Source organism: Rhipicephalus sanguineus, chromosome 1, assembly GCF_013339695.2.
Source record: "Rhipicephalus sanguineus isolate Rsan-2018 chromosome 1, BIME_Rsan_1.4, whole genome shotgun sequence".
Classification (NCBI taxonomy): domain Eukaryota; kingdom Metazoa; phylum Arthropoda; class Arachnida; order Ixodida; family Ixodidae; genus Rhipicephalus; species Rhipicephalus sanguineus.
The window spans coordinates 71,921,506-71,948,948 of NC_051176.1; the positions used below are offsets into that span (position 1 = coordinate 71,921,506).

The following is a 27,443-nucleotide window of genomic DNA, read 5'->3' on the forward strand; positions in this document are numbered from 1 at the left end:
GGGGGAAATCCCTTGGGCTTTGGCACGGAAGGTGGCCTTCAAAGCCGGACCATTTTGCGAATGTGCACTGGACGGAAACACCGACAAAGTACCTCGGTGTTCCCCTTGAATGTTATAACGGCAGCGAGGAGTATTGGTCGCGTCAAACAAAAGAGACGAAGGAAAAAGCAGACAGGTGGAAAGGCATGAACCTGTCTGTTTTTGCTAGGGCTACTGTGTGCAACATGTTTTTTATCACTAAACTGTGGTATGTAATGCAGGTGCTACATTGTTCAAGGATCAACGTACAAAGGCTGCACAGAGTGTTCGCAGTTTTTATATGGGGCTCGGAATGGGAAAGGTGCAGACGGACCAATTTGTTCATGCGCGTGAAGGACGGGGGTCTCGGTTTGGCGCACTTATTTGTGAGACAATTAGTAAATAGATTTTTGTTTTTCCGTGACGTCAGGGATCCTTTTTGCGTACGGTATGCCAGTTCAGGTTAGGCAGTGCCTTACCAGATCTTGTTGTCACTACGGATAGCCGGCCCGTGACGTTGCGTGGCTATCTCAAGGAAGTGGTAGACAGTGTACGTTTTTTATCTGTTCGTTTTTCGTTGGATTATCTAGCAAGCGTTAGAAGAAAAGAATTTTACAAAGATGTGTGTGATATGGTTTTGCCAGTACCATTGTACAGGGCCATATACAGTGGAAGACCGGGACAAAATGTACTGAAGCGGGTGAGAAACATGCAGGTACCTACAGGGGTGAAAACATTTTTCTTTAAGTTACACACAGGAACACTATCAGTAAAGACTTTCACAGAGGAACGGGGCTTTTTTACACCATGGGGGTCACACTGCTTGATATGTAAGAAACCAGAAATAATAGACCATGTTTTCTTGCATTGTTGGGAAGGGGTACATTTTTGGGACATTTTGCAGAGGACAATAAAGAAGGATTTTCCACTGGATCCCCACGGGATAAGGTATCTCGCAGTAAAGAATGATGAGGGGGTCCCATTTGATGTAGTGATGTTGACCGGTCTCCACTGCATATGGCGTGCGCGAATGGCCGGATACCACTTCGACCCGGATGCAAAACCAGCAGTAATTTATTTCAGGCAAAGCATGTCTGCATTCATTGAGCGTAGTAAAATACAGGATATCGAGCCAGAATGGTTGTCAAGGTTTGAACCTCTGGCAACCCTTAAGTATTTTTAAGAGGACAACATCAGTCTAAATGGGACTGATGGCAATGCTGTTCCTTTTCCTTTGTATTGTATTATGTGAGTGTGATATGACTGCCCTGTACAATGTCCAAGCCAGGCAATAAATAAAAAAAAAAGCTCTCGTAGTGTAGTGGTAATCACGTGCGCTTTACACGCGCAAGGTCCCTGGTTCGATCCCAGGCGAGAGCTGTGTACTTTTGTTTTTTTTGTATCCCGCGATGGTAGGTATAAAAAGAGAATAATATGGTTCTTTCGAAGAAAGGTCAGTTCTTTTCAATAAGTATGGTTATACATAACGCGACCTCTCGTACTGCGCTCTCGTAGTGTAGTGGTAATCACGTGCGCTTTACACGCGCAAGGTCCCTGGTTCGATCCCAGGCGAGAGCAGTGTACTTCTGTTTTTTTTTGTATCCAGAGATGGTAGGTATAAAAAGAGAAAAATATGGCTCCTTTGAAGAAAGGTCAGTTCTTTTCAATAAGTATGGTTATACATAACGCGACCTCTCGTACTGCGCTCTCGTCATTCTACTTCCGGCCGCGCAAGCGAACGGACGAAGAATGAACGGCTCCGATGGAGCGGCGATAGCGGCCCGTGCCGGCCGCGGTAACAGGATCACCGCCGAAGACGATAAGCACTACGAAATCGTGCTGCATACTTTGCCTACCGGTCGTATCGTTCAGAACACGTTGTTCTTGCACGGAGACGTGCGTGAGAGGCCTTACCGGGTCGAAGATTTCCGAGACGCCCTTGCAACTGCTGGTGTTCTACCCGACGTGCTGGCAGTGGGTGCTTACCAGATTAACCATGTCTTGGCGGTCACCCTGAACACAGGCGAAGCCACAAAGAAACTCGCTGCCATGAAGGAGCTGAAGGTGAAAGGGCGTCGATGTGTCATTTTCGACCCCGAAGACCAGCAGGTCAAACTTCGCCTGCATTGGCTGCTTTACGGCGTGCAGGACGAAGACATCCGGTCAGCGTTTGCAACGTTCGGAAACGTCACTGAGGTGACGCGTGAGCGTTGGCGCGTCCAGGGCATGCGGGAAAAGGGCTGAACCACCAGGAGCCTGCTCCTCAAGTTGAAGCCCGGACTCAAGATGGGCGACCTGCCCCACCAGGTTAGAGTCGCCGGTGAATTGGCCCTCGTGGTGGTGCCCGGGAGGGCAATGCAATGCCTGCGTTGCCACGGCACGGGTCACGTTCGCCGTGACTGCAAGGTTCCGAGGTGTTCGTTGTGCCGGCGCTACGGACACGCGGACGCGGACTGCCTCCGCGCCTACGCGTCGGCGACCGGACTACTGAGGGCGGACGAACACGAGGAGCTCATGGACGCCACCGAGGCCGAGGAGGCAGCGAGTGGTACCGACGAGGCAGGAAAGCGGGCGGGACCACTGGACACGTCGGCGCCGTGCGGAGGTGACGCCCCGAACGTGGATGGCTCGGAAGAAAAACAAGCGGCAGCGGACTCGGCTGGCTCGAAGGGCAACCAGCCGAAAAAACAGGTCACGCCTGCGACTGCTGGAGCCGACACCCTAAAGGTTCCCGAACCGAAGCACCAAGGAGCGGCGGGTGATTTGGAAGCGTCGAGCGACACGGCTGGGAAGGCGACGGAGAGCTCGCCAGCAACAAAATGCGGTGAGCAAAAAAGCCGGAGCGAGCCACTGGCAGAGAAGGGGGGCCTCCAGACGCCTACCACTGCCACCGTGGCGTCGAAGCGCCCGCACCCCCAGACCAGCAACGACGGGACCCGCGCCATGACGCCTGGCGTCGAGGAACCTCCGGCAAAGACTGCCCAGGTACGGCGGTCATCCCTTCGACCGCGCCCCAACGTTACGTGCGACAAGCGAGGCGGCAACGCTGAGCAAGTCGGGCAAGTTCAAGTACCGGCGCCGGACGGCACCGCCGGCGATGGCATCGTCTAGCCACGTGCTAGACGTGAGAGGTAAGCACACAGCTGCTGGTCTCTTTTCCTTTCGTTAAAAATGGCTCCCGCATTTCCGTTAAAAGTTGCCACCATAAATGTGAGAGGACTGGCAGGGAAAAGAAAGCAAAGCCAGCTTTACCGGCTTTTAACGGAACGCGACATAGACGTGCTGGCGGTGCAGGAAACGAAAGTTGATGGCGAAGAAGAGACCGGCAGCATGGTGCAACGTTTCACGTCTAGGTTTTTTGTTGTAGTCAGCCACGCGTTGGGCACATCGGCAGGCTGCGTACTGGTTGTCAGGAAGTTGCCGGAGCTCAGAGTGAACGGTCATTTTTCTTGTCCGACGGGCCGGTGTGTGATGCTTGGCTTTTCTTTAAATAGTGACGAGTGGCGTATTGTCTGTGTGTACGCGCCCAACAAGGTAGAAGAAAGGGCCTTGTTCTTTCACGGCCTTGAGCAACGAATCTGTGCAGAAAGGCAGACAGTATTGTTGGGCGACTTTAACTGCGTTCTCAGTGCACACGACAAGACGAGCACGCGGGGCTTCAGAGATAGGAGCACTGATGTTTTGACGCGGATTCTCGAGAACTCCGATCTTGAGGATGTCGGAGAATGTCTTCAGTATACGAGTGCGGTTAGATACACAAGGTTTGAAGGCATTAGTCATGCAAGACTAGACCGCATTTACGTAACCGTTGACATCCTGCCGGCATGTACTAGTTATGCTGTAGTCCCAGTGTCGTTCTCTAACCACTGCTTAGTCGAGTGCTCTATTGGAATAAATAAGCGAAGTAATTCTTTCTCGTGGGATACTTGGAAATTAAATAGCAAGCTCCTGGACAACGAAAAATTTAATTCAACTGTAATAGATGAAATTAGCAAGTTAGATCCTAGCAAAACCCTGCACATTTGGCAACAGTGGGAGCTGTGTAAAGAAACTTTAAAATTAACTGCAATTAGCAGGGCTACGTCCATTCGGTACGAGGAGAAAAGGAAAGAGACCGAATTAAAGCAACTTCTAGAGAATCTACTAAAACATGAATGCCGAGCCCCGGGAAAATGGATTGAAGATATCAGAAAAATAAAACAAAAAATAGAGCAGCTGGACGAGCAGCGTTATCGGGGTGCGCTTGTGAGGGCAAGGGCAGAGGACACCGCCGCAGGCGAAACGCCAACGAAACGAGCGCTAGGCTTGGAAAAAGCATGCGCCGAAAAGAACCACGTACGCGAGATAGAATGGGGCGGTAACGTATCAACTGATACAGAGGTTATCACGCGAGCCTTCACTGAGCATTATAGGAAATTGTTTGCATTGCACGACATCGACTTTGAACATTTCAAGGATGAATTTCTGCCCGTATTACCCCGTCTGGACGATGAAAGAAAAGAGAGTTTGGAGCGTGAAATCACTGTTACTGAAGTTGAGGACGCCATAGACAAACTAAACCCTGGAAAGTCGCCTGGTCCGGACGGATTCACTGCCGCCTTTTATAAAGTATTCAAACATGACATTAGCCCTATCCTGACAGTAATATTTAATGAAGCCTATAAATTAAATACATTGCCTCCATCATACAGGTCATCCCATACCGTTCTGATACCCAAAACCGAGGATGTATATAAACTCAGATCTGTATCAGCATATCGACCCATAGCCCTAACAAATGTAGAGTACAAAATCTACATGAAAGTATTGGCTCGCAGATTGCAGACAGCGATAAAGGACATCGTCGGGCAACACCAAACATGTGGTATTAAAGGGCGATCGATTGTCCTAAATATTCATAAAGCGCGAAGCATTCTCGAGTGCTGTGACTACTCTGATGATCGGGTCGCTATGTTACAGATTGACCTTGAAAAAGCTTTCGACTGTGTTGATCACAGAATATTGTTTGCTGTTTTAAATCATGTTAACCTTGGTTCTGTTATCTGTGAGGGAGTGGCCCCGGCGTACCGAAACTGCAAGACGAGGTTGATTGTAAATAAGAGTCTGGGGGCCCCCATTAACGTGCAGCGATCAGTTCTTCAGGGTTGCCCCCTAAGCCCTCTGTTATTTTGTATTTATATAGAAACTCTGTGCATGAAAGTAATTAATAACAATAGCATCCTTGGTTTCCAGTTGCAAGCAGTCGAAGTGAAGCTGTTAGCATATGCAGACGACATTGCTATTTTTACGAGGGATCAGAGTAGTATAACACAGGCCGTCGAAACAGTGCGTGAGTTCACCAAGGCTACGGGGAGTGGCGTGAACTGGTCCAAGAGCCTTGGGCTCTGGCACGGATCGTGGCCATCGACGCCGGACCACTTCGCTAATGTGCCTTGGGCAACGACCCCGGGCAAGTACTTGGGAGTGCCGCTCGATTGTTATCGCGAGAGCGACAACTACTGGAAAGAGCAGGTGAAAGATACGCAGGAGAAAGCGGTGAAATGGAAAGGAGCTTCGTTATCAATTTTGGCCAGAGCCACCGTCTGCAATCTGTCTTTTATCAGCAAGCTCTGGTACGTAATGCAGGTGCTGCATTGTTCCCGGACTAATGTACAGATGTTCCATAGGATATTTGCCATATTTGTCTGGGCTTCTGAGTGGGAACGGTGCAGCCGTACCAACTTGTTTCGACGGGTAAAAGATGGGGGACTGGGACTCGGCCACTTGTTTTTACGGCAGCTTGTCAACCGGTTTTTGTTTTTTAGAGATGCCACCGATCCACTCCTGCGCACGCTATGTCAATTAAGATTGGGCAGACTTCTGCCTGAATTTGTTGTGTCCACCGAAGGTTGTGTGGGAGGGATCGGTGGTTTTTACAAAGAAATTGTGACTACTGTAAGATTTCTTTCGGTGCGGTTTTCTAAAGAGTACCTTGCCAATGTCAGACGAAAAGAACTTTATTTTGCTTTATGTGGTATTGTTTTCCCCGTGCCGCTGTACCGGTCATTGTACAGTGGAGGCCCAGGCAGCAATGTTTTAAAGAGGGTTAAAAAATGCATGTACAGCCAGGAACCAAAACATTTATTTTTAAACTTCATTCGGGAACGTTACCAGTTAAAGCCTTTTTGGACCGAAAGGGTTGTTTTTTGCCGTGGGGAACGCACTGTATTATCTGTAAGTCGCCGGAAACAATAGATCATGTTTTTTTTTACATTGTTGGGAGGGGGTTTATTTTTGGGATGTTTTGCAAAGAGCGATTAAGAAAGATTTTCCTTTGGACTCGCACGGTATTCGTTTTTTGAGAGTAGAGAACGAAGATGGCGTTCCATTTGATGCAATCATGCTTATGGGCCTCCACTCTTTGTGGCGCTCGAGAATGGCAGGTCAGCATTTTGACAAGGATGCGAGGCCTGCCCGAGCTTATTTCCGTGAAAGTGTGCACTGGTATATTGAGATCTATAAAACGGCACCGGAACCGCCCGAGTGGCTCTCAAGAGTTGAGCCGCTTGTCACTTTGTCGGAATTTTAGCCTGACGATACCAGCACGATGCTGGTTGACTACATAGTCACCGTATGTACTTTGTACACTGGGTGGTTTACGACACGTTTTCATTGTAATATATGTTGTGTACCTAACACAGGTAATAAAGAAAAAAAAACTGCGCTCTCGTAGTGTAGTGGTCATCACGTGCGCTTTACACGCGCAAGGTCCCTGGTTCGATCCCAGGCGTGAGCAGTGTACTTTTGTTTTGTTTTTTTTGTATCCAGAGAAGGTAGGTATAAAAAGAGAAAAATATGGCTCCTTTGAAGAAAGGTCAGTCCTTTTCAATAAGTATGGTTATACATAACGCGACCTCTCGTACTGCGCTCTCGTAGTGTAGTGGTAATCACGTGCGCTTTACACGCGCAAGGTCCCTGGTTCGATCCCAGGCGAGAGCAGTGCACTTTTTCTTTGTTTTTTTTGTATCCAGAGAAGGTAGGTATAAAAAGAGAAAAATATGGATCCTTTGAAGAAAGGTCAGTCCTTTTCAATAAGTATGGTTATACATAACGCGACCTCTCGTACTGCGCTCTCGTAGTGTAGTGGTAATCACGTGCGCTTTACACGCGCAAGGTCCCTGGTTCGATCCCAGGCGAGAGCAGTGTACTTTTCTTTTGTTTTTTTTGTATCCAGAGAAGGTAGGTATAAAAAGAGAAAAATATGGTTCTTTCGAAGAAAAGTGAGTGCTTTTCAATAATTATGGTTATACATAACGCGTCCCCTCGTACTGCGCTCTCGTAGTGTTGTGGTAATCACGTGCGCTTTACACGACAAGGCCCTGGTTCGATCCCAGGCGAGAGCAGTGTACTTTTGTTTTGTTTTTTTTGTATCCAAAAAAGGTAGGTTTAAAAAGAGAAAAATATGGCTCCTTTGAAGAAAGGTCAGTCCTTTTTAATAAGTATGGTTATACATAACGCGCCCTCTCGTACTGCACTCTCGTAGTGTAGTGGTAATCACGTGCGCTTTACACGCGCATGGTCCCTGGTTCGATCCCAGGCGAGAGCAGTGTACTCTTGTTTTGTTTTTTTTTTTGTATCCAAAAAAGGTAGGTATAAAAAGAGAAAAATATGGCTCCTTTGAAGAAAGGTCAGTCCTTTTCAATAAGTATGGTTATACATAACGCGACCTCTCGTCCTGCGCTCTCGTAGTGTAGTGGTAATCACGTGCGCTTTACACGCGCAAGGTCCCTGGTTCGATCCCAGGCGAGAGCAGTGTACTTTTTCTTTGTTTTTTTTGTAACCAGCGAAGGTAGGTATAAAAAGAGAAAAATATGGCGCCTTTGAAGAAAGGTCAGTCCTTTTTAATAAGTATGGTTATACATAACGCGCCCTCTCGTACTGCGCTCTTGTAGTGTAGTGGTAATCACGTGCGCTTTACACGCGCAAGGTCCCTGGTTCGATCCCAGGCGAGAGCAGTGTACTTTTTCTTTGTTTTTTTTGTATCCAGCGAAGGTAGGTATAAAAAGAGAAAAATATGGCTCCTTTGAAGAAAGGTCAGTCCTTTTTAATAAGTATGGTTATACATAACGCGCCCTCTCGTACTGCGCTCTCGTAGTGTAGTGGTAATCACGTGCGCTTTACACGCGCAAGGTCGCTCGTTCGATCCCAGGCGAGAGCAGTGTACTTTTTCTTTGTTTTTTTTGTATCCAGCGAAGGTAGGTATAAAAAGAGAAAAATATGGCTCCTTTGAAGAAAGGTCAGTCCTTTTCAATAACTATGGTTATACATAACGCGCCCTCTCGTACTGCGCTCTTGTAGTGTAGTGGTAATCACGTGCGCTTTACACGCGCAAGGTCCCTGGTTCGATCCCAGGCGAGAGCAGTGTACTTTTTCTTTGTTTTTTTTTGTATCCAGCGAAGGTAGGTATAAAAAGAGAAAAATATGGCTCCTTTGAAGAAAGGTCAGTCCTTTTTAATAAGTATGGTTATACATAACGCGCCCTCTCGTACTGCGCTCTCGTAGTGTAGTGGTAATCACGTGCGCTTTACACGCGCAAGGTCCCTGGTTCGATCCCAGGCGAGAGCAGTGTACTTTTTCTTTGTTTTTTTTGTATCCAGCGAAGGTAGGTATAAAAAGAGAAAAATATGGCTCCTTTGAAGAAAGGTCAGTCCTTTTTAATAAGTATGGTTATACATAACGCGCCCTCTCGTACTGCGCTCTTGTAGTGTAGTGGTAATCACGTGCGCTTTACACGCGCAAGGTCCCTGGTTCGATCCCAGGCGAGAGCAGTGTACTTTTCTTTTGTTTTTTTTGTATCCAGAAAAGGTAGGTATAAAAAGAGAAAAATATGGCTCCTTTGAAGAAAGGTCAGTCCTTTTCAATAACTATGGTTATACATAACGCACCCTCTCGTACTGCGCTCTCGTAGTGTAGTGGTAATCACGTGCGCTTTACACGCGCAAGGTCCCTGGTTCGATCCCAGGCGAGAGCAGTGTACTTTTCTTTTGTTTTTTTTTTTGTATCCAGAAAAGGTACGTATAAAAAGAGAAAAATATGGCTCCTTTGAAGAAAGGTCAGTCCTTTTCAATAACTATGGTTATACATAACGCGCCCTCTCGTACTGCGCTCTCGTAGTGTAGTGGTAATCACGTGCGCTTTACACGCGCAAGGTCCCTGGTTCGGTCCCAGGCGAGAGCAGTGTACTTTTTCTTTGTTTTTTTTTTATCCAGCGAAGGTAGGTATAAAAAGAGAAAAATATGGCTCCTTTGAAGAAAGGTCAGTCCTTTTCAATAACTATGGTTATACATAACGCGGCCTCTCGTACTGCGCTCTCGTAGTGTAGTGGTAATCACGTGCGCTTTACACGCGCAAGGTCCCTGGTTCGATCCCAGGCGAGAGCAGTGTACTTTTTTTTTGTATCCAGAGAAGGTAGGTATAAAAAGAGAAAAATATGGTTCTTTCAAAGAAAGGTCAGTCCTTTTCAATAAGTATGGTTATACATAACGCGCCCTCTCGTACTGCGCTCTCGTAGTGTAGTGGAGATTCCACTTCCGGCCGCTGAAGCGAACGGACGTGCGATGGCTGGCTCCAGCGGAGCGGTGACAGCGGCCCATTTAAGCCGCGGAAACAGGTCTTTTGAAGATAAGGACTATGAAGTTGTATTGCCAAACCTTCCTACAGGGCGTATTGTTTTAAATACGGTGTTTTTGCATGCTGACGTGCGAGCCCGGCCGTATCGAGTGGAAGATTTCCGTGACACTCTGGCAAGCCTGCGATTGCTCCCCGAGGTCGCGGCGTTGGGGGCGTATAGGATGAGCCATGTGTGGGCGGTGACTTTCAAGAACATGGACGCAGTCAAGACGATCCTGGCGCACGGAGACATCAAGGTTAAAAACTGCCGTTGTCTCGTCATAGATCCGGCAAACCAAGATGTGCGTATGAAGGTGCACTGGCTGCTGCACAACGTTCTTGATGAAGATGTGCGACGTGCGTTCGAGCCGTACGGTCAAGTGACTGACATTAGCAGGGAGCGGTGGCGTGTAAACGGCATCACCGAAAAAGGCTCCACGACCCGCATTGTGACACTTCGGTTGAAGGTGGGCGTTAAAATTGATGACCTGCCTCATCAAGTGAACGTAAGCGGTGAGCAGGCTTTGGTGGTTGTAGCAGGCAGAGCGCCAGTTTGCCTACGTTGCCGAGCAAAGGGGCACATACGTCGTGATTGCCGTGTACCACGATGTGGTATCTGCCGAAGGTTTGGCCATGAGGATAATGACTGCACGCTGTCTTATGCCAGCGTTCTAGGTCCCGCTACTACTGGCAACGACCAAACTGAGCTGTTCATGGATGAGCATGAAGCGGAAGAAGCAGCAAGTACGACCGGGACAAAAGAACAGGTTACGCCCCAACTGGCGAAATCAAGTAAGCCCTGCGGGATAGCGGACGGAAAGGTCGTGGAGAAGCCGTCTGAGCCAGAGCCACTGAAGCCAGAAGCATCTGTCAACGCGGAGCAGCACCTGCCTACTGTAAATGATCCCAGTGACGCCGAGACACTGAAAGACGACATGGAGGTCAGCGAAAACACAGGCAGTGGACTAGCTGGAAAGCGGCCGAGAGAAAATGGGGGCGAAGGCGAGAGTTCCTCCGGGGATTGTGGTGGTGGAGAACCACCAACTAAAACCTCAGGAATTCGGCGTCCGACTTTGAGGCCACGGCCGAACTTCCAAGCCAACTCACGGGCGGAGGCCAAGCAGCTTCCGCAGCATACGCCACCTGGGACTTGAGACTCTTGTGCTTTTTCCGGACAGAAAGTAACCCGTAAGTGAGCATTGTTTGCCCAGCAATATGCCTGTAAAATTTTATGGGCGTGGTGTAAAGAATTTTGCAACCGCTTTTTTTCGACAAGCGTTCACCTGAAGTAGACACTGTTTTTCGCACGCTCAGAAAGATAAAAGCATGGCTTACAAAATAGAAGCAGCCTTACGTGTCGCTACATTTAACGTTAGAGGCTTACGTTCTAGGAGGCGGCAGTATCAGTTACGTCGTCTGTTGCTTGAAAATGACGTTGATATTGCCGCCGTGCAGGAAACAAAAATTGAATCTGAAGAGCAGATGGATACTATATTTTCGACTTTCCGCTCTAGCTACAATATATGTGTAAGTCATTCTTTAGGTACGTCAGGTGGCTGTCTTCTTTTTATGAAGAACACAATTGGTCTTGTTGAAGAATGCGTACAAAGTGATAATGGAGGACGATTAATAGCATGTGATTTTCTTTTTTCGGGTGTGAGTTGGCGCGTTGTTAGCGTATATGCGCCAAATAGTCAGCATGATAGGAAAATGTTCTTTGAAAACCTTGAAGTGTATCTATCGAGTGATAAGACAACAATAATTCTAGGCGATTTCAATTGTGTCTGTAATGCCGAAGACAGGGCATGTAAAACGCCTATACGTGACTCTAGTGCCTTGTTTTTGGATTCGATGGTTCGCGAGCGAGATTTGGAAGACGTGGGATATGTGCTATCGCAGGCTACCCTCTACACACATTACCAGTTCAATAGTCAGGCCAGGCTCGACAGAGCCTATGTGTCTACGTCATTGCTTCCCCTGTGCCAAGACTACGCTGTGAAGAATGTCTCATTTAGTGACCACAGTCTAGTCATGTTTACCATTAATAAAAAAGAAAAGCCCAAATTTAATTGGGACCTCTGGAAGTTGAACAATAAGTTACTTGAGGATGAAAAGTTTGTGGAAAACATAGAGAAGGAATTAAAAGAAGTGGTTGAGGGCAACACAACCAGTCTAATTCACGCATGGGAGTGTTTCAAGGAAAAAGTAAAAATAGATGCGATTGGAAGGTCAGCTTCAATAAAGCACACCAAATTGAAAGAAGAAAGGCAACTACAGTACGAACTCGATTTTTTGCTCTGTCAAGAGTGCACGCAACCTGGCATGCGCAGCAAAGAAATCAAAGAAGTGAAACAAAAATTAGAGGCCGCAGATGTGGAAAGATACAGAGGAGCGGTAGTACGCGCACGCGCAGAAAGGCTTTGGTGTGGCGAGGTTCCTACGAAACGTGCAGTAGCAGATGAAAAGAGCTACGCGACAAGAAACGAAATCCGGGCGATAGAATACAAAAATGAAGTTACAAAAGATAAAACTCAGATTGAGCGCGCGTTTGTGGAATATTTCCAACAGTTGTTGGGGGGCGTAAAACAGGACAGCAGCACGTACGTTCGGCATTTCTTGTCACTTATGCCGAAGATTGATGACGACGCGAAAGCTAGATTAGAAGCACCCATCTCTGTCAGAGAAATTGAAATGACCATTGAAAAAATGAACAACGGAAAGACGCCGGGCCCAGATGGACTAGGTGTTGCATTCTATAAGAAATTTAAAAGTCTTGTGGCAGAAGCTCTGCGGAATATTCTAGGTGAGGCATACGAAAAGAAAGAATTACCAACATCCTTCAGAAGAACGCACATAGTGTTAATCCCAAAAAGTGACGACCCTACGAAACAGCTCTCTGTCAAGTCGTACAGACCAATAACCCTAGCGAATGCTGACTACAAAATATTCATGGGAGTGTTAGCCAGGCGGATTCAAACTGTGATTAAAGAAATAGTCGGACCACATCAAACTTGTGGCATAAAAGGCAGAACGATTACGACGAATATTCACATTGCAAGAAATATTTTAGAATGCTGTGATGAGTTTCAGTCTCGAGTAGCTATGTTACAAATTGATCTCAAGAAGGCGTTTGATCGCGTGAACCATGATGTACTCTTGAACATTCTTGACTACGTCAACATAGGAACTGTGGTGTTAGAAGGGGTACGAATGGCGTACACGGGGTGCACTACGAGGATTGTGATAAACAAACAGCTTAGCGAGAATATAGAAGTCTTATCGAGCGTAAAACAAGGATGTCCTGCGTGTGCACTGCTTTTTGCTATCTATTTAGAACCCCTATGTCAGAAAGTGCTACAGAATGACCAGGTGCGAGGGTTTCGCTTGATGTCCGCGGAGGTCAAAATGCTTAGTTACGCGGACGATATTGCTGTGTTCTACCAAGACCGGGAGAGTGTCAGAGCAGCACTAAACGATGTGAAGTCCTTCTGTGAGTGCACGGATAGTAAAGTAAATTGGAGTAAGTGCCTTGGAATATGGCATGGAAACTGGCACAGCACATCATCATTATATGAAAACATTACGTGGAAGGTAACACCTGACAAGTACTTAGGTGTACCTCTCCAACACTACAGGGACACAACAGAATATTGGAGAGAAGAAACGGAACAGCTAAAAATCAAGACGAAAAAGTGGGGAGGGCGAGACTTTTCCATTTTTACGAGGTCAACAGTCAGCAATATATTTCTTATTTCACGAGTATGGTATGTTTTAGAAGTGCTATTTATGTCACGCGTTGCTGTACAAAAGCTCCACAGAGTGTTGGCAGTGTTTATCTGGGCTTCGACGTGGGAGAGGACAAGTCGCACAAATCTGTTCCGTTCTGTGCAAAGTGGGGGGCTAGGTCTTGTACACTTGTTCCTGAGGCAGATAGTGGCCAGGTTTATTTTTTTACGAGATCAAGGTGATTGTTTTTTGAGAACGGTGATACATGTGCGGTTGTCCAATTTTTTGCTTGATTTTATTGTAACCACAGTCAACGGGGCGTCAAGGCGACCTAGGGGTTACATGCAAGAAGTGATTGCGGCTTTGGAAATTTTGAGAGTGCGATTTTCGATGGAGTATCTCTCTAAGGTGTCGCGAAAGAGACTGTACAAGGACCTCGTAGAAATTATGTTGCCAGAGCCTCTGTATAGAACATTGTACCCCAATGGGCCAGGGGATGACGTCTTAAAGAGAGTGAAAAAGATGCCAGTTCGGCCCTCAGTTAAGACATTCTTTTTCAAACTTCATAGTGGCACACTCCCTACATTACCTTGGCTCCGTGAAAAAGGAATATTTGTCCCTTGGTCAGTAGACTGTATTATCCGCAGAAAACCTGAGACAGTTGACCACATTTTTCTTGACTGTACTGATGCAGTCTTTCTCTGGGACATCCTTCAAAGGACCTTGAAGAAAGAACTGCCCGTTACACCGTATGGCATCCGTTTTCTGCCTGTCATAAGCGTAGGGGGTGTGCCCTACGATATGTTCATGGCACTGGTTCTTCACAGTGTGTGGAGAACACGGATGGCAGTGCGAAACGTAGACGTGAATCCCCGGCCTGCTCGAGAGTATTTCATTGAAAGTGTGCAATATTTGATGACTGCATACGGGGCACAAAATAAGCCAGAGTGGTTCCCCTGTTTGGTTGAATTGGTTGGCATGAAGCGTCTGCCTTTTTAACTCCCATGTGCTGCAAGGTGGGGCAGCACTTTTATATGTGACACTGCAATGTATTTTTATATGTTGAGTTGTACTTTGTTCGCTAAGCAGGCAATAAAGAAAAAAAAAAAAGCTCTCGTAGTGTAGTGGTAATCACGTGCGCTTTACACGCGCAAGGTCCCTGGTTCGATCCCAGGCGAGAGCAGTGTACTTTTCTTTTTGTTTTTTTGTATCCAGCGAAGGTAGGTATAAAAAGAGAAATATTTGGCTCCTTTGAAGAAAGGTCAGTCCTTTTCAATAACTATGTTTATACATAACGCGGCCTCTCGTGCTGCGCTCTCGTAGTGTAGTGGTAATCACGTGCGCTTTACACGCGCAAGGTCCCTGGTTCGATCCCAGGCGAGAGCAGTGTACTTTTCTTTTTGTTTTTTTGTATCCAGCGAAGGTAGGTATAAAAAGAGAAATATTTGGCTCCTTTGAAGAAAGGTCAGTCCTTTTCAATAACTATGGTTATACATAACGCGGCCTCTCGTGCTGCGCTCTCGTAGTGTAGTGGTAATCACGTGCGCTTTACACGCGCAAGGTCCCTGGTTCGATCCCAGGCGAGAGCAGTGTACTTTTATTTTCGTTTTTTTGTATCCAACGAAGGTAGGTATAAAAAGAGAAAAATATGGCTCCTTTGAAGAAAGGTCAGTCCTTTTCAATAACTATGGTTATACATAACGCGGCCTCTCGTGCTGCGCTCTCGTAGTGTAGTGGTAATCACGTGCGCTTTACACGCGCAAGGTCCCTGGTTCGATCCCAGGCGAGAGCAGTGTACTTTTATTTTCGTTTTTTTGTATCCAGCGAAGGTAGGTATAAAAAGAGAAAAATATGGCTCCTTTGAAGAAAGGTCAGTCCTTTTCAATAACTATGGTTATACATAACGCGGCCTCTCGTGCTGCGCTCTCGTAGTGTAGTGGTAATCACGTGCGCTTTACACGTGCAAGGTCCCTGGTTCGATCCCAGGCGAGAGCAGTGTACTTTTATTTTCGTTTTTTTGTATCCAGCGAAGGTAGGTATAAAAAGAGAAAAATATGGCTCCTTTGAAGAAAGGTCAGTCCTTTTCAATAACTATGGTTATACATAACGCGGCCTCTCGTGCTGCGCTCTCGTAGTGTAGTGGTAATCACGTGCGCTTTACACGCGCAAGGTCCCTGGTTCGATCCCAGGCGAGAGCAGTGTACTTTTATTTTCGTTTTTTTGTATCCAGCGAAGGTAGGTATCAAAAGAGAAATATTTGGCTCCTTTGAAGAAAGGTCAGTCCTTTTCAATAACTATGGTTATACATAACGCGGCCTCTCGTGCTGCGCTCTCGTAGTGTAGTGGATTCCACTTCCGGCCGCGATAGCGAGCGGACGCATTTGGAATGGGCTCTGTCGGAGCGGTATCAGCGGCCGTTTCTGGCCGCGGAAACAGGGTGTCTGCTGCCTCGGATAACGAGTATCGCGTTGTTTTGCCTAGTCTGCCTTCAGGAAGTTTAGTTTTGAATACGGTTTTCATGCATGGGGATGTGAGGGCCCGGCCCTATCGTGTAGAAGACTTCAGGGATACGCTGAGTGATTTGAAATTGCTCCCCGAGGTTTCGTCCTTGGGGGCGTATCAAATGAATCACGTATGGGCAGTCACGTTCAAGTGTGCGGAAGGCGCGAAGAGGCTGCTCGAAAAAGCCGAAGTGAAAGTGAAGGGCCAGCGTTGCCTCCTCATTGACCCGTCGAAGAAGGAACTGCGGTTGAAGTTGCACTGGCTCCTGCCTACCGTTCCCGACGACGACGTACGGGCGGCCTTGCTGAACTACGGAAGAGTTACGGATGTAGTCAAGGAACGCTGGAAGGTCAGCGGCGTGTCTGACAAGGCCTCAACGACACGTACCGTGACAATGAACCTGAAGGCAGGAGTCAAGCCAGAGGATATACCCCATCAGATAAGGATTGCTGGTGAGCTTGCCCTTGTGGTAGTGCCGGGAAGGGCGCCACTATGCCTTCGCTGTCAGTGCACCGGGCACATTCGCCGGGACTGTAAGGTGCCGCGCTGCACGCTGTGTCGTCGCTTTGGCCACACCGAGACGGAATGCGTGCGTACCTACGCCAGTGTCGCGGGGCCCGTGGGGAGTGACGACAACTCGGAGCTGCTAATGGATGAAGCCGATTCGGAAGCAGCAGCGAGTGCTGAGACAGAAAGCGCTACGACGGACAGTGCACCGGCTGAACAAATCTCAGGCGAGAAAGTTCGAGCGGGGCCGGCGAACTTCAAAGGCGAAGGCGCACTACCGGTTACAGATGAAGCCTCAGAAGCAGCACTGGTCAGGGATGAGAAGAGCAAAGCGCCAGCGGCGGGTGGCAAGAAAGAAGCGGAGGAGGCAATGGACATTTCTAAGGAAGGCGCCGCGACTAATAAGCGACCACACGAAGGCGTCGAGGGAGAGGGTTCTTCTATGGACCTGATCGGCGCCGGAGAGCCACCACCAAAAGCAGCCCCCCAGCGTCGGGCAACGTTGCGACCAAGGCCGACCATCCCACAAGACCGGAGGCTGACGGTGTCGACACCATCGACGCCGCCACCACCGCCACCGGTTACATAGCAGTAAGCTTAGGAAGCCCCGTTCTAGGTATCGGGCCCCACGGTAATCTGTCGTCAAGGGTAAGCCCCATACTCTGGGTCTCTATTATACTATATTATTGCAATGGCACTGCCTGATAAACCCTTGCGCTTCGCCACAATCAATGTGAGAGGGCTTGCAGCTAGGAGAAGGCAATTGCAGTTGTATAGACTGACGATGGAACAAGATTTAGATATCATTGCCGTACAAGAAACGAAAATTGAAGGTGACGTCGAGACCGAGAGTATGGTGCTTCCTTTCACGTCAAGGTACTACGCGGCTGTTAGTCACGCCGTTGGGAGATCCGCGGGGTGTGTCCTTTTTGTGCGCCAACACCCAGGCCTTGAAGTGAAGGCTGTGAGGTCGGACTCGGCAGGACGCATGGTCGTCTGTGACATTGTTTTTGGTTCAGTAGACTGGCGAGTGATATGCCTTTATGCTCCTAACGCACTCGATGAAAGAAGACAGTTCTTCGAGAGTATTAGAAACTATTGCAATATTGAAGGGAATCTGGTGCTTATGGGAGACTTTAATTGTGTACTGGCAGCACGCGATAAATCGAGTGGTACAGCATATAGAGACGCCAGCACGGCTGAGCTGCGCAAAATAATTGATGAATATGGGCTCGAGGACGTGGCGGAATGCTTGGATAGCGGCCGAAATGTGCGCTTCACGCATTTTCAAGCATCCAGCCACGCCCGGCTTGACAGAGTGTACGTTCCGGGCGAATTGATAACGCTTGCGCAAGAGTACCGAGTGCAGTCTGTTTCATTTAGTGACCACTGCCTAGTCTCGTTTGATATTAAAAGCAAAGCGGAAAGTAGAAATAAGTTCGCATGGGAATTGTGGAAGCTCAATGCGAAGATTTTAGACGATGAGGTTTTCTGCGAAAAAGTGTTAGCCTCGCTTGAAGAGATTAAGAACCGAGCAGACACAACAGTAGGCGAACAATGGGAAACTTTCAAACAAAAAACGAAAATGAAGGCACTGGAACGATCCAGCGCTATAAAGCACGAGAAGAATAAATACGAGGCAGACCTGCGGAAAAGCTTGCAAATGCTTACATATGAAGAAAGCCTAGCTCCTGGGACGTTCAGGGACGATATCTGTGCGCTCAAGCAGAAGCTTGAGCAGACGGATATCGAACGCTATCGCGGGGCGTTGATCCGAGCTAGAGTAGATGCAATGATAACAGGTGAGGCACCAACTAAAAGAGCCCTCGCAAAGGAAAGGAAGTGGGCCCGCAGGAACGTAATTTACGAAGTAGAACAAGACGGTGTTATCTTGAATGAACAGACAGACATCGAACACGTGTTCACGATGTACTACAAACAGTTGTTTGCCTGTAGCCCGGTTGACGCGGAAAGTTTCAAGACAGAATTCATGCCTTCAATGCCAAAGATTGATAACAGTTCAAAAGAGACTTTAGAGCGCCCGATTACGGCCGAGGAAATAGCGGTGGCTATTGATGACTTGAAACCGGGGAAATCTCCTGGGCCCGATGGGCTAGGAGCTGATTTTTACAAGGCGTTCAAGTACGAAGTAGCCCCTATACTAGCTAATGTTTTAGAAGATGCATATGAACGTAAGCGATTACCGCCTTCATTCCTGTCCACACACACAGTTCTGATCCCAAAAACAGACGATCGTGACACGTTAAGGCAGGTAACGGCATATCGCCCTATCAGCTTAGCGAATGTCGACTACAAGGTATACATGAAAGTTTTGGCGAAAAGACTACAAGCGGTTATTAAGGATATAGTTGGGCCGCACCAGACGTGCGGTATAAAGGACCGGTCCATTTTCACTAACATTCACACGGCGAGAAGCATACTGGAGTGCTGTGACGTATTAGGCAAACAAGTCGCAATGCTCCAGCTCGATTTAGAGAAAGCGTTCGATCGCGTACCGCACGAAATACTGTTTGCGATTCTGGAATATATAAACGTGGGATCCGTTATCACGGAGGGAGTCGCAATGGCGTACAGGGGCTGCACGACGAGGCTAATAATCAACAAGTCCGGGGGAGAGCTTATCGAAGTGCAGCGGTCGGTGCGACAGGGTTGCCCCCTCTCACCGCTACTTTTCGCTTTATATATCGAACCCTTGTGCCTCAGTGTAATAAGAGCTAGTTGTATAAATGGCTTTAAAATACAGCACGTTGAGGTAAAACTACTCGTATACGCGGATGACATAGCAGTGTTTTGCGGGGACCACGCCAGTGTCACGAATACCGTGGAAATTGTGAAGCGTTTTTGTGCTACTAGCGGCAGCGCTGTTAACTGGGGCAAGAGCCTCGGAATCTGGCATGGAGCTTGGCCAGTGACACCCAACACGTTTGCCAACATGCAATGGGTTTCCACACCCACGAGATACCTAGGCGTCCCTTTAGAGTTTTATCGCGACAGTGAACCCTACTGGCAGAAACAAGTTTTGGAAATGCGCGCAAGGGCGGAGAAGACAAAAGGGTCAGAATTGTCTATGTTTGCCCGCAGCACTGTGTGCAATGTCTTTTTTGTTACGAAATTGTGGTATGTGCTAAGCGTTTTGCACTGCTCTCGCACTAACGTACAGAAGTTGCACAGAATTCTGGCTGTTTTTGTTTGGGGGTCGGTTTGGGAGAGGACAAGCCGTACCAACCTGTTCCGACGTGTACGTGATGGAGGCCTCAGCCTGTCGCATTTATTCCTGAGGCAAGTAGTGAACCGGTTCTGTTTCCTACGTGATGTGAAGGACCCCTTTTTACGTACTGTACTACAGCTTAGACTAAGTAAACTTGTGCCTGATTTTGTTGTATCCACCGAATTTATAGCAGGAGGGGTTTTCGGTTTCCTGAAGGAAGTTGTGGCGGCTTATAAATTCTTGCGTGCTCGATTTTCTTGTGAATATTTGTCGGAAGTGAAACGAAGGAAGTTGTACAAGGACCTCGTCGATGTACTTCTTCCTGTGCCTCTGTATCGCGCCATGTATAGTGCCAATCCAGGAAGCGATGTTCTGAAGCGGGTAAAAAGAATGTATGTTGCTCCAGGAGCCAAGTCCTTTTTCTTCAGGTTGCACACCGGGACACTAGAGGTTAAAACATGGATAAAGGAAAAGGGAATGTATGTACCTTGGGGTGTGCACTGCTTTATATGTAGAAAGCCTGAGACCATTGAGCATGTCTTTTTAGAATGCTGGGAAGGCGTGTTCTTTTGGGACATACTGCAAAGAACGCTGAAAAAAGACTTTCCCCTAGACCCGCGAGGAATCCGTTTCCTATCTGTGGAAAATGAAGACGGCGTCCCATTTGACGCAGTTATGCTCATGGGATTGCACTGCATATGGAAGGCCTGCATGGCCGCACGTCATGTCGATGTAGATGCAAGGTCGGCACAGGAGTATTTCCGTGAATCAGTGGGCAGGTTCCTGGAAGCACACAAATCTTCGGAGCCGGTACCTGAATGGGTATCGAGGATCGAGCCACTCATGTATATGAAACGATTTTAGCCACCACATGTCAGCCATAGTTTGGCTGATCGTTTTATCCATGCCCACTTTACGCACTAATGTAATATGTATTCTTACGTTTGACCTCTGATTGTGTTTGTGTTCCGATGTGTATGTCAAAGCAGGCAATAAAGAAAAAAAAAAAAAAGTAGTGTAGTGGTAATCACGTGCGCTTTACACGCGCAAGGTCCCTGGTTCGATCCCAGGCGAGAGCAGTGTACTTTTATTTTCGTTTTTTTGTATCCAGCGAAGGTAGGTATAAAAAGAGAAATATTTGGCTCCTTTGAAGAAAGGTCAGTCCTTTTCAATAACTATGGTTATACATAACGCGGCCTCTCGTGCTGCGCTCTCGTAGTGTAGTGGTAATCACGTGCGCTTTACACGCGCAAGGTCCCTGGTTCGATCCCAGGCGAGAGCAGTGTACTTTTATTTTCGTTTTTTTTTATCCAGCGAAGGTAGGTATAAAAAGAGAAATATTTGGCTCCTTTGAAGAAAGGTCAGTCCTTTTCAATAACTATGGTTATACATAACGCGGCCTCTCGTGCTGCGCTCTCGTAGTGTAGTGGTAATCACGTGCGCTTTACACGCGCAAGGTCCCTGGTTCGATCCCAGGCGAGAGCAGTGTACTTTTATTTTCGTTTTTTTTTATCCAGCGAAGGTAGGTATAAAAAGAGAAATATTTGGCTCCTTTGAAGAAAGGTCAGTCCTTTTCAATAACTATGGTTATACATAACGCGGCCTCTCGTGCTGCGCTCTCGTAGTGTAGTGGTAATCACGTGCGCTTTACACGCGCAAGGTCCCTGGTTCGATCCCAGGCGAGAGCAGTGTACTTTTATTTTTGTTTTTTGTATCCAGCGAAGGTAGGTATAAAAAGAGAAAAATATGGCTCCTTTGAAGAAAGGTCAGTCCTTTTCAATAACTATGGTTATACATAACGCGGCCTCTCGTACTGCGCTCTCGTAGTGTAGTGGTAATCACGTGCGCTTTACACGCGCAAGGTCCCTGCTTCGATCCCAGGCGAGAGCAGTGTTTCAATAACTGTGGTTATACATAACGCGACCTTTCGTACCGCGCTCTCGTAGTGTAGTGGTAATCACGTGCGCTTTACACGCGCAAGGTCCCTGGTTCGATCCCAGGCGAGAGCAGTGTACTTTTATTTTTGTTTTTTTTTTGTATCCAGCGAAGGTAGGTATAAAAAGAGAAAAATATGGCTCCTTTGAAGAAAGGTCAGTCCTTTTCAATTACTATGGTTATACATAACGCGGCCTCTCGTACTGCGCTCTCGTAGTGTTGTGGTAATCACGTGCGCTTTACACGCGCAAGGTCCCTGGTTCGATCCCAGGCGAGAGCAGTGTACTTTTATTTTCGTTTTTTTTGTATCCAGCGAAGGTAGGTATAAAAAGAGAAAAATATGGCTCCTTTCAAGAAAGGTCAGTCCTTTTCAATTACTATGGTTATACATAACGCGGCCTCTCGTACTGCGCTCTCGTAGTGTAGACATTCCACTTCCGGCCACCACAGTGAACGGACGTGTAAAGATGAGCTCCCTCGGAGCGGCTACAGCGGCCCAAGGCCGCGGAATCAGGACTGTTGAAAAGCCGGCTGAAGATTATCAGGTTGTTTTGCCGCATCTGCCCACAGGTGAATCACTTTTGAATACCGTTTTTTTGCACGGTTGCCTAAAGGCACGGCCTTATCGTGTAGAACATTTCCGAGACGCCCTTGACAAGATGTCGCTCCTGCCCGAGGTGGTTGCCCTAGGGGCGTACCAGATGAATCACCTGTGGGCAGTAACGTTTAAAGACGAGGAAGGGAAAAAGAAGATGCTTGCAACAGAGGCCATTGCTGTCAAGGATGAGCGCTGCATGGTCATTGACCCTTGTGACCGAGGCGTTCGACTGAAGCTTTACTGGTTACTGCATGGTGTACCCGACGACGACGTGCGAACGGCATTGGCACCCTTCGGAAAGGTGACAGAAATTTCACGAGACAAATGGAAGGTGAAAGGCTGCATGGATAAAGGGTCAACCACACGCTCAGTAACCTTGAAACTGAAAGTGGGCGTTACCGTTGATGATTTGCCTCATCAGCTGCGAGTCGCTGAAGATGTCGCACTCGTTCACGTCCCAGGCAGAGCCCCGCTCTGCCTCCGATGCCGCGGCATCGGGCACATACGTCGCGAGTGCCGTGTTCCACGTTGCGGGCTCTGTCGTCGCTACGGCCACGACGAGACCCAGTGCGTGCGCTCCTATGCAAGCGTAGCAGGCCCGGCCCGGGGAGACGCATTGTCCGAGCACATGATGGATGCAGCTGATTCAGAAGAAGCCACGCGAGGAAATAGCGAAGAAAGGAAAATGACGGCACTGCTAGGTTTGCACACTCCGTGCGAAGACGTTAATAAATCGGAGCCGCAGAAAGTCACCGAACCCGACGCTACGGCTGAGAAACCAATAACATCACAGAATGAGGAAAAGCACGTCGAGAACCCCCCAGAAGTCTCATCGCCCGACGGGGAAGAGAACTCGAAAATCACCGATGTTGACATGGCAGCAGCCAGCGGACCTGGAAAGAGGACTCGAGAAGAGAGCGAGGAATCTTCGACTAATGCGCCCGGGGGCAGTGGGGAACCTCCCACAAAGACTGCAGCCTCCCGACGACAGTCTTTGAAACCTGCGCCCAATCTGAACGTTGCCCGACGGACTACTTCAATACCGCCGGCTACATAGCGGCGGACTCTTCCCACCTCCCCCCCCTTTTTTTTCTTTCTTTTGCTTTTCTGTCACTCAGATAGGTGTAGTACATGCGTGGGGTGCACTAGAATCATCATGAACATCAAACGTGTCACTGTGACCATCGATAAGCCTGTGTTGCACTGCTCGACATACAGACGTGAGTAAATTTATTTTGTGTTAATCACAACTTAGGATGGCTATGAACATTACAAATCCCCTGCGTATCGCAACACTCAACACAAGAGGTCTTTCTGCGCGAAGGCGGCAGTGTCAACTAAGTCGTATTATGTTAGAAAATGAAATCGATTTGTTAGCGGTCCAGGAGACCAAAATTGAAAGCGAAGAGTTAACTGATCGAATGATTCAAGTATTTCGTGAAAGATATAATGTATGTGTAAGTCACGCAGTTGGAAGGTCTGGAGGCTGTGCTATATTTATCCGCAAAAGCGTTGGCATTGTCGAGTCAGTGTTATCTTGTGAAAGCGGCCGCTTGATTGTTTGTGATATTAATACTTTTGGAAATCCTGTGCGTGTAGTTTGCATTTATGCACCGAATAGAGTGAGTGACCGAGAAGATTTTTTTAATAGCATGCGCCCTTTACTAGAATGTGGAAGAAATGTGTTTTTGCTTGGGGATTTCAATTGTGTCTGTAGACCTGAAGACAGAACGAACAACCACAACCAGAGAGATAAGAGCGCGGATGTGTTACGAGAAATGACAGATAAAAATGAACTCGAAGATATAGGTTCAGTGCTGACACATGTCCAGGAAGCAAAATACACTCACTTTCAAGGCAACACTCATGCTAGATTGGATAGAATATATGTTCCTTTAAACCTGGTGTCTCTCTGCTCCCATTATGCTACACAATATGTTAGTTTCACTGATCATTCATTAGTGATGGTTACCTTAGGAACTAAGAAAAAGGTGTCGAGGTTTAGCTGGGAGCTGTGGAAATTCAACAGCAAATTACTAGAGGATGAAATTTTTGTTGAAAAGATAAGGAAGTATATCGAGGATATGCTGTCGAATCAAACAAGTAATTTCATGGGACTTTGGGAACAATTTAAATGCGAATTCAAGATCGCCGCCTTGGAAAGAGCGAGCGTGTTAAGGCAAAAAGAAAAGCAGCAAGAAAAGCAACTGCTTAGCACGCTAGAGTACATGCTCGATGCAGAAAGCAGCAAACCTGGTTTGTTCATGAAAGAAATAAAAGAAGTAAAGGCGAAGCTTGAGGCGATAGATACGGAAAGGTACCGCGGAGCGATGATAAGGGCTAGGTGTGAGCGGCTTTGGTTGGGTGAGACGCCCACCAAGCGAGCACTCAGTGAAGAGAAAAGACATGCCTTGTCGAAGGAAATTAGCCAAATTAGTTTTCGGGACAGCATTACCCGCGAGACTGAACAAATAGAGCTTGCTTTCACCGAATACTACAAAAACCTTTTCAGCCTTAAAACATGTGACACCGAAAGATTTAGGAATGTGTTTTTGTCACTTATGCCTAAACTAGATGATGAAATAAAGCTATCACTTGAAAGGCCGATAACGGTGTCAGAAGTTGAGCAAGCCATCGAAGAACTGAGCTCCGGGAAGTCTCCTGGGCCAGATGGTCTTGGAGCCTCGGTGTACAAGTTTTTTAAAAGCGAATTGGCAGAAGCCCTGCATCGAGTTATACTTGAATGCTACGATAAGAAACTTACACCCTCGTCTTTTCGAACATCTCACGTTATACTGATTCCCAAAACTAAAGAACCATCGAAACTGCTTTCAGTAGAAGCATATAGACCGATAAGCTTAACAAACACCGATTACAAGGTTTACATGAAAGTTTTAGCTCGCCGCTTACAAAGTGTGATAAAGTCCCTTGTCGGTCCTCACCAGACCTGTGGAATTAAAGGCAGATCCATTTTTACAAATATTCACATAGCAAGAACAGTTCTCGAATGCTGTGATACCATGGAAGGTCGAAGTGCAATGATTCAACTAGACTTAAATAAGGCTTTTGATAGAGTGATACACGAGATATTGTTTTTAATACTGGAACATGTGAATGTGGGATCAGTAATTCTGGATGGTGTTAGAATGGTATATGACAAATGCACAGCGCGGTTAGTGATAAACAGAAAATTGAGTGAATGTATTGCAATTGAAGCCTCTGTTAAACAGGGATGCTGTCTGTCGTCCCTCCTTTTTGATCTGTATTTAGAACCCTTTTGTTTAAAAGTTCTTGGGAATCCAAGTATTCATGGCTACATTTTTTTTAATAGTGAAGTCAAAGTACTCGCTTATGCGGATGACGTAGCTGTCTTTTGCACAGATGAGCAGAGTGTTCAAGAAATCATTGAAGAGGCTAAGGATTTCTGTAATGCAACTGGAAGCATGATTAGCTGGACAAAATGTCTCGGCTTCTGGCACGGAAACTGGGAGCATACTCCAGATATGGTAGGCAGTATACCTTTCAGCACAATCCCTGGAAACTATTTAGGAGCGCCTCTCGATCAATACAATGGAAGTAAAGACTACTGGGCAGACGAAGCAAGAAGAGTAAAACTGCAAACAGAAAAGTGGGGTGGACATAATTTTTCCATGTTTGCAAGAGCAGCTGTTTGTAACGTCTTTCTGATCGCTAAAGTCTATTATGTGCTACACGTTTTAAGCATGGCTAGAGTATCAGTTCAAAAGCTGCACAGGGTTTTTGCAGTGTTTATCTGGGGATCAGCTTGGGAGCGCACGAGCCGATCCAATCTTTTTCTTCGGGTTAAAAACGGTGGTCTCGCGTTATCTCATTTATTTTTCAAGCAGATTGTAACAAGATTTCTTTTCTTACGGGACCAGAGTGACCCTTTTCTTCGCTCGGTAATCCAAGTGCGATTACGAGATTCATTGCAAGACTACGTAATTTCAACGCATTCCTTGGGAACACCGAAATTGTCTGCCTTCTTACGTGAAGTTGTAGCCTCAATGGAGATTCTTAAGGCAAGATTTTCCTTACAGTACTTAGCGGTTGTAGCGCGTAAACGTTTGTATAGAGATCTACTAGATGTGTTTTTGCCGGTTCCAATGTATCGGGGATTATACCACTTGGGCCCTGAACGTGATGTGCTCAAACGGGTAAAACGAATGCCAGTGAAACCGTCAATGAAATCTTTCTTTTTTCAACTGCACACGGGAACCCTCCCTACAAAGCCATGGTTGCAGAGCAAAGGCCTCTTTGTTCCATGGTCGGTTGACTGTCTTATTTGCAGAAAACCGGAAACCATCGACCACATATTTCTGGACTGTCATGACTCGATTTTCCTTTGGGATGTGCTTCAACGGACTTTAAAAAAAGACTTGCCTTTAAGCCCTTTCGGAATTCGCTACCTGCCATGCGCGGTAGGTGATGAAGCGCCATGCGATATGTTAATGCTTATGTGTATGCATAGTGTCTGGCGTACGAGAATGGACGTCAGACATGCGCATTTGAAAGTGGTTCCGGCAAATCATTACTTTGTGGAAGAAGTAATCTATATGCGTGATGTGTTTAAGGCACTAAGTGATCCCCCAGAGTGGATAACAGTGCTAGATGAACTTGTTAAAGCTAAGTACTTTTTAATATGAACGATCTAGCCGAGTGCTAGTGATCTGACCTTTTGCATTGTTGTACACTTCATTTTTGTATGAACTGTTTGAGTCAAGGCAATAAAGAAAAAAAAAAAAAAAAAAAAAAAAAAAAAGCTCTCGTAGTGTAGTGGTAATCACGTGCGCTTTACACGCGCAAGGTCCCTGGTTCGATCCCAGGCGAGAGCAGTGTACTTTTATTTTTGTTTTTTTTTGTATCCAGCGAAGGTAGGTATAAAAAGAGAAAAATATGGCTCCTTTGAAGAAAGGTCAGTCTTCTTCAATAACTATGGTTATACATAACGCGACCTCTCGTACTGCGCTCTCGTAGTGTAGTGGTAATCACGTGCGCTTTACACGGGCAAGGTCCGTGGTTCGATCCCAGGCGAGAGCAGTGTACTTTTATTTTTGTTTTTTTTTTTGTATCCAGCGAAGGTAGGTATAAAAAGAGAAAAATATGGCTCCTTTGAAGAAAGGTCAGTCTTCTTCAATAACTATGGTTATACATAACGCGACCTCTCGTACTGCGCTCTCGTAGTGTAGTGGTAATCACGTGCGCTTTACACGCGCAAGGTCCCTCGTTCGATCCCAGGCGAGAGCAGTGTACTTTTATTTT

The 27,443-nt window shown here is 47.0% G+C and overlaps 2 protein-coding genes and 30 non-coding genes across 32 annotated transcripts; all 32 read left to right on the forward strand.

The window, feature by feature from the left end:
• Positions 1–1,325: 1,325 nt before the first annotated feature.
• Trnav-uac (transfer RNA valine (anticodon UAC)) lies at positions 1,326–1,398 on the forward strand. Its single transcript has one exon. It is a non-coding gene; the product is annotated as a tRNA-Val (tRNA).
• Positions 1,399–1,523: 125 nt separating this feature from the next.
• Trnav-uac (transfer RNA valine (anticodon UAC)) lies at positions 1,524–1,596 on the forward strand. The gene has a single exon. It is a non-coding gene; the product is annotated as a tRNA-Val (tRNA).
• A 5,124-nt stretch (positions 1,597–6,720) lies between these two features.
• On the forward strand, positions 6,721–6,793 carry Trnav-uac (transfer RNA valine (anticodon UAC)). Its single transcript has one exon. It is a non-coding gene; the product is annotated as a tRNA-Val (tRNA).
• A 130-nt stretch (positions 6,794–6,923) lies between these two features.
• Positions 6,924–6,996, forward strand: Trnav-uac (transfer RNA valine (anticodon UAC)). Its single transcript has one exon. It is a non-coding gene; the product is annotated as a tRNA-Val (tRNA).
• A 130-nt stretch (positions 6,997–7,126) lies between these two features.
• Trnav-uac (transfer RNA valine (anticodon UAC)) lies at positions 7,127–7,199 on the forward strand. Its single transcript has one exon. It is a non-coding gene; the product is annotated as a tRNA-Val (tRNA).
• Positions 7,200–7,530: 331 nt separating this feature from the next.
• Positions 7,531–7,603, forward strand: Trnav-uac (transfer RNA valine (anticodon UAC)). The gene has a single exon. It is a non-coding gene; the product is annotated as a tRNA-Val (tRNA).
• Positions 7,604–7,736: 133 nt separating this feature from the next.
• On the forward strand, positions 7,737–7,809 carry Trnav-uac (transfer RNA valine (anticodon UAC)). Its single transcript has one exon. It is a non-coding gene; the product is annotated as a tRNA-Val (tRNA).
• Positions 7,810–7,939: 130 nt separating this feature from the next.
• On the forward strand, positions 7,940–8,012 carry Trnav-uac (transfer RNA valine (anticodon UAC)). The gene has a single exon. It is a non-coding gene; the product is annotated as a tRNA-Val (tRNA).
• Positions 8,013–8,142: 130 nt separating this feature from the next.
• Positions 8,143–8,215, forward strand: Trnav-uac (transfer RNA valine (anticodon UAC)). The gene has a single exon. It is a non-coding gene; the product is annotated as a tRNA-Val (tRNA).
• Positions 8,216–8,345: 130 nt separating this feature from the next.
• Positions 8,346–8,418, forward strand: Trnav-uac (transfer RNA valine (anticodon UAC)). The gene has a single exon. It is a non-coding gene; the product is annotated as a tRNA-Val (tRNA).
• Positions 8,419–8,549: 131 nt separating this feature from the next.
• Trnav-uac (transfer RNA valine (anticodon UAC)) lies at positions 8,550–8,622 on the forward strand. Its single transcript has one exon. It is a non-coding gene; the product is annotated as a tRNA-Val (tRNA).
• A 130-nt stretch (positions 8,623–8,752) lies between these two features.
• Trnav-uac (transfer RNA valine (anticodon UAC)) lies at positions 8,753–8,825 on the forward strand. Its single transcript has one exon. It is a non-coding gene; the product is annotated as a tRNA-Val (tRNA).
• Positions 8,826–8,955: 130 nt separating this feature from the next.
• On the forward strand, positions 8,956–9,028 carry Trnav-uac (transfer RNA valine (anticodon UAC)). The gene has a single exon. It is a non-coding gene; the product is annotated as a tRNA-Val (tRNA).
• Positions 9,029–9,161: 133 nt separating this feature from the next.
• On the forward strand, positions 9,162–9,234 carry Trnav-uac (transfer RNA valine (anticodon UAC)). Its single transcript has one exon. It is a non-coding gene; the product is annotated as a tRNA-Val (tRNA).
• A 130-nt stretch (positions 9,235–9,364) lies between these two features.
• Positions 9,365–9,437, forward strand: Trnav-uac (transfer RNA valine (anticodon UAC)). The gene has a single exon. It is a non-coding gene; the product is annotated as a tRNA-Val (tRNA).
• A 5,065-nt stretch (positions 9,438–14,502) lies between these two features.
• Trnav-uac (transfer RNA valine (anticodon UAC)) lies at positions 14,503–14,575 on the forward strand. Its single transcript has one exon. It is a non-coding gene; the product is annotated as a tRNA-Val (tRNA).
• Positions 14,576–14,705: 130 nt separating this feature from the next.
• Positions 14,706–14,778, forward strand: Trnav-uac (transfer RNA valine (anticodon UAC)). Its single transcript has one exon. It is a non-coding gene; the product is annotated as a tRNA-Val (tRNA).
• A 130-nt stretch (positions 14,779–14,908) lies between these two features.
• Positions 14,909–14,981, forward strand: Trnav-uac (transfer RNA valine (anticodon UAC)). Its single transcript has one exon. It is a non-coding gene; the product is annotated as a tRNA-Val (tRNA).
• A 130-nt stretch (positions 14,982–15,111) lies between these two features.
• On the forward strand, positions 15,112–15,184 carry Trnav-uac (transfer RNA valine (anticodon UAC)). The gene has a single exon. It is a non-coding gene; the product is annotated as a tRNA-Val (tRNA).
• Positions 15,185–15,314: 130 nt separating this feature from the next.
• Trnav-uac (transfer RNA valine (anticodon UAC)) lies at positions 15,315–15,387 on the forward strand. Its single transcript has one exon. It is a non-coding gene; the product is annotated as a tRNA-Val (tRNA).
• A 130-nt stretch (positions 15,388–15,517) lies between these two features.
• Positions 15,518–15,590, forward strand: Trnav-uac (transfer RNA valine (anticodon UAC)). Its single transcript has one exon. It is a non-coding gene; the product is annotated as a tRNA-Val (tRNA).
• Positions 15,591–15,741: 151 nt separating this feature from the next.
• On the forward strand, positions 15,742–16,990 carry LOC119398973 (uncharacterized). The gene has a single exon (XM_037665823.2). The coding sequence runs from the start codon at positions 15,779–15,781 to the stop codon at positions 16,988–16,990; it is 1,212 nt and encodes a 403-aa protein (XP_037521751.1). The 5' UTR covers positions 15,742–15,778.
• A 3,849-nt stretch (positions 16,991–20,839) lies between these two features.
• Trnav-uac (transfer RNA valine (anticodon UAC)) lies at positions 20,840–20,912 on the forward strand. The gene has a single exon. It is a non-coding gene; the product is annotated as a tRNA-Val (tRNA).
• Positions 20,913–21,042: 130 nt separating this feature from the next.
• On the forward strand, positions 21,043–21,115 carry Trnav-uac (transfer RNA valine (anticodon UAC)). The gene has a single exon. It is a non-coding gene; the product is annotated as a tRNA-Val (tRNA).
• A 130-nt stretch (positions 21,116–21,245) lies between these two features.
• Trnav-uac (transfer RNA valine (anticodon UAC)) lies at positions 21,246–21,318 on the forward strand. The gene has a single exon. It is a non-coding gene; the product is annotated as a tRNA-Val (tRNA).
• Positions 21,319–21,447: 129 nt separating this feature from the next.
• Trnav-uac (transfer RNA valine (anticodon UAC)) lies at positions 21,448–21,520 on the forward strand. Its single transcript has one exon. It is a non-coding gene; the product is annotated as a tRNA-Val (tRNA).
• A 46-nt stretch (positions 21,521–21,566) lies between these two features.
• Positions 21,567–21,639, forward strand: Trnav-uac (transfer RNA valine (anticodon UAC)). Its single transcript has one exon. It is a non-coding gene; the product is annotated as a tRNA-Val (tRNA).
• A 133-nt stretch (positions 21,640–21,772) lies between these two features.
• Trnav-uac (transfer RNA valine (anticodon UAC)) lies at positions 21,773–21,845 on the forward strand. The gene has a single exon. It is a non-coding gene; the product is annotated as a tRNA-Val (tRNA).
• A 155-nt stretch (positions 21,846–22,000) lies between these two features.
• On the forward strand, positions 22,001–23,220 carry LOC119385817 (uncharacterized). The gene has a single exon (XM_037653197.2). It carries the CDS (start codon positions 22,033–22,035, stop codon positions 23,218–23,220), a length of 1,188 nt encoding a protein of 395 aa, XP_037509125.1. The 5' UTR covers positions 22,001–22,032.
• Positions 23,221–26,943: 3,723 nt separating this feature from the next.
• On the forward strand, positions 26,944–27,016 carry Trnav-uac (transfer RNA valine (anticodon UAC)). The gene has a single exon. It is a non-coding gene; the product is annotated as a tRNA-Val (tRNA).
• Positions 27,017–27,148: 132 nt separating this feature from the next.
• Trnav-uac (transfer RNA valine (anticodon UAC)) lies at positions 27,149–27,221 on the forward strand. Its single transcript has one exon. It is a non-coding gene; the product is annotated as a tRNA-Val (tRNA).
• A 134-nt stretch (positions 27,222–27,355) lies between these two features.
• Positions 27,356–27,428, forward strand: Trnav-uac (transfer RNA valine (anticodon UAC)). Its single transcript has one exon. It is a non-coding gene; the product is annotated as a tRNA-Val (tRNA).
• Positions 27,429–27,443: the final 15 nt, after the last annotated feature.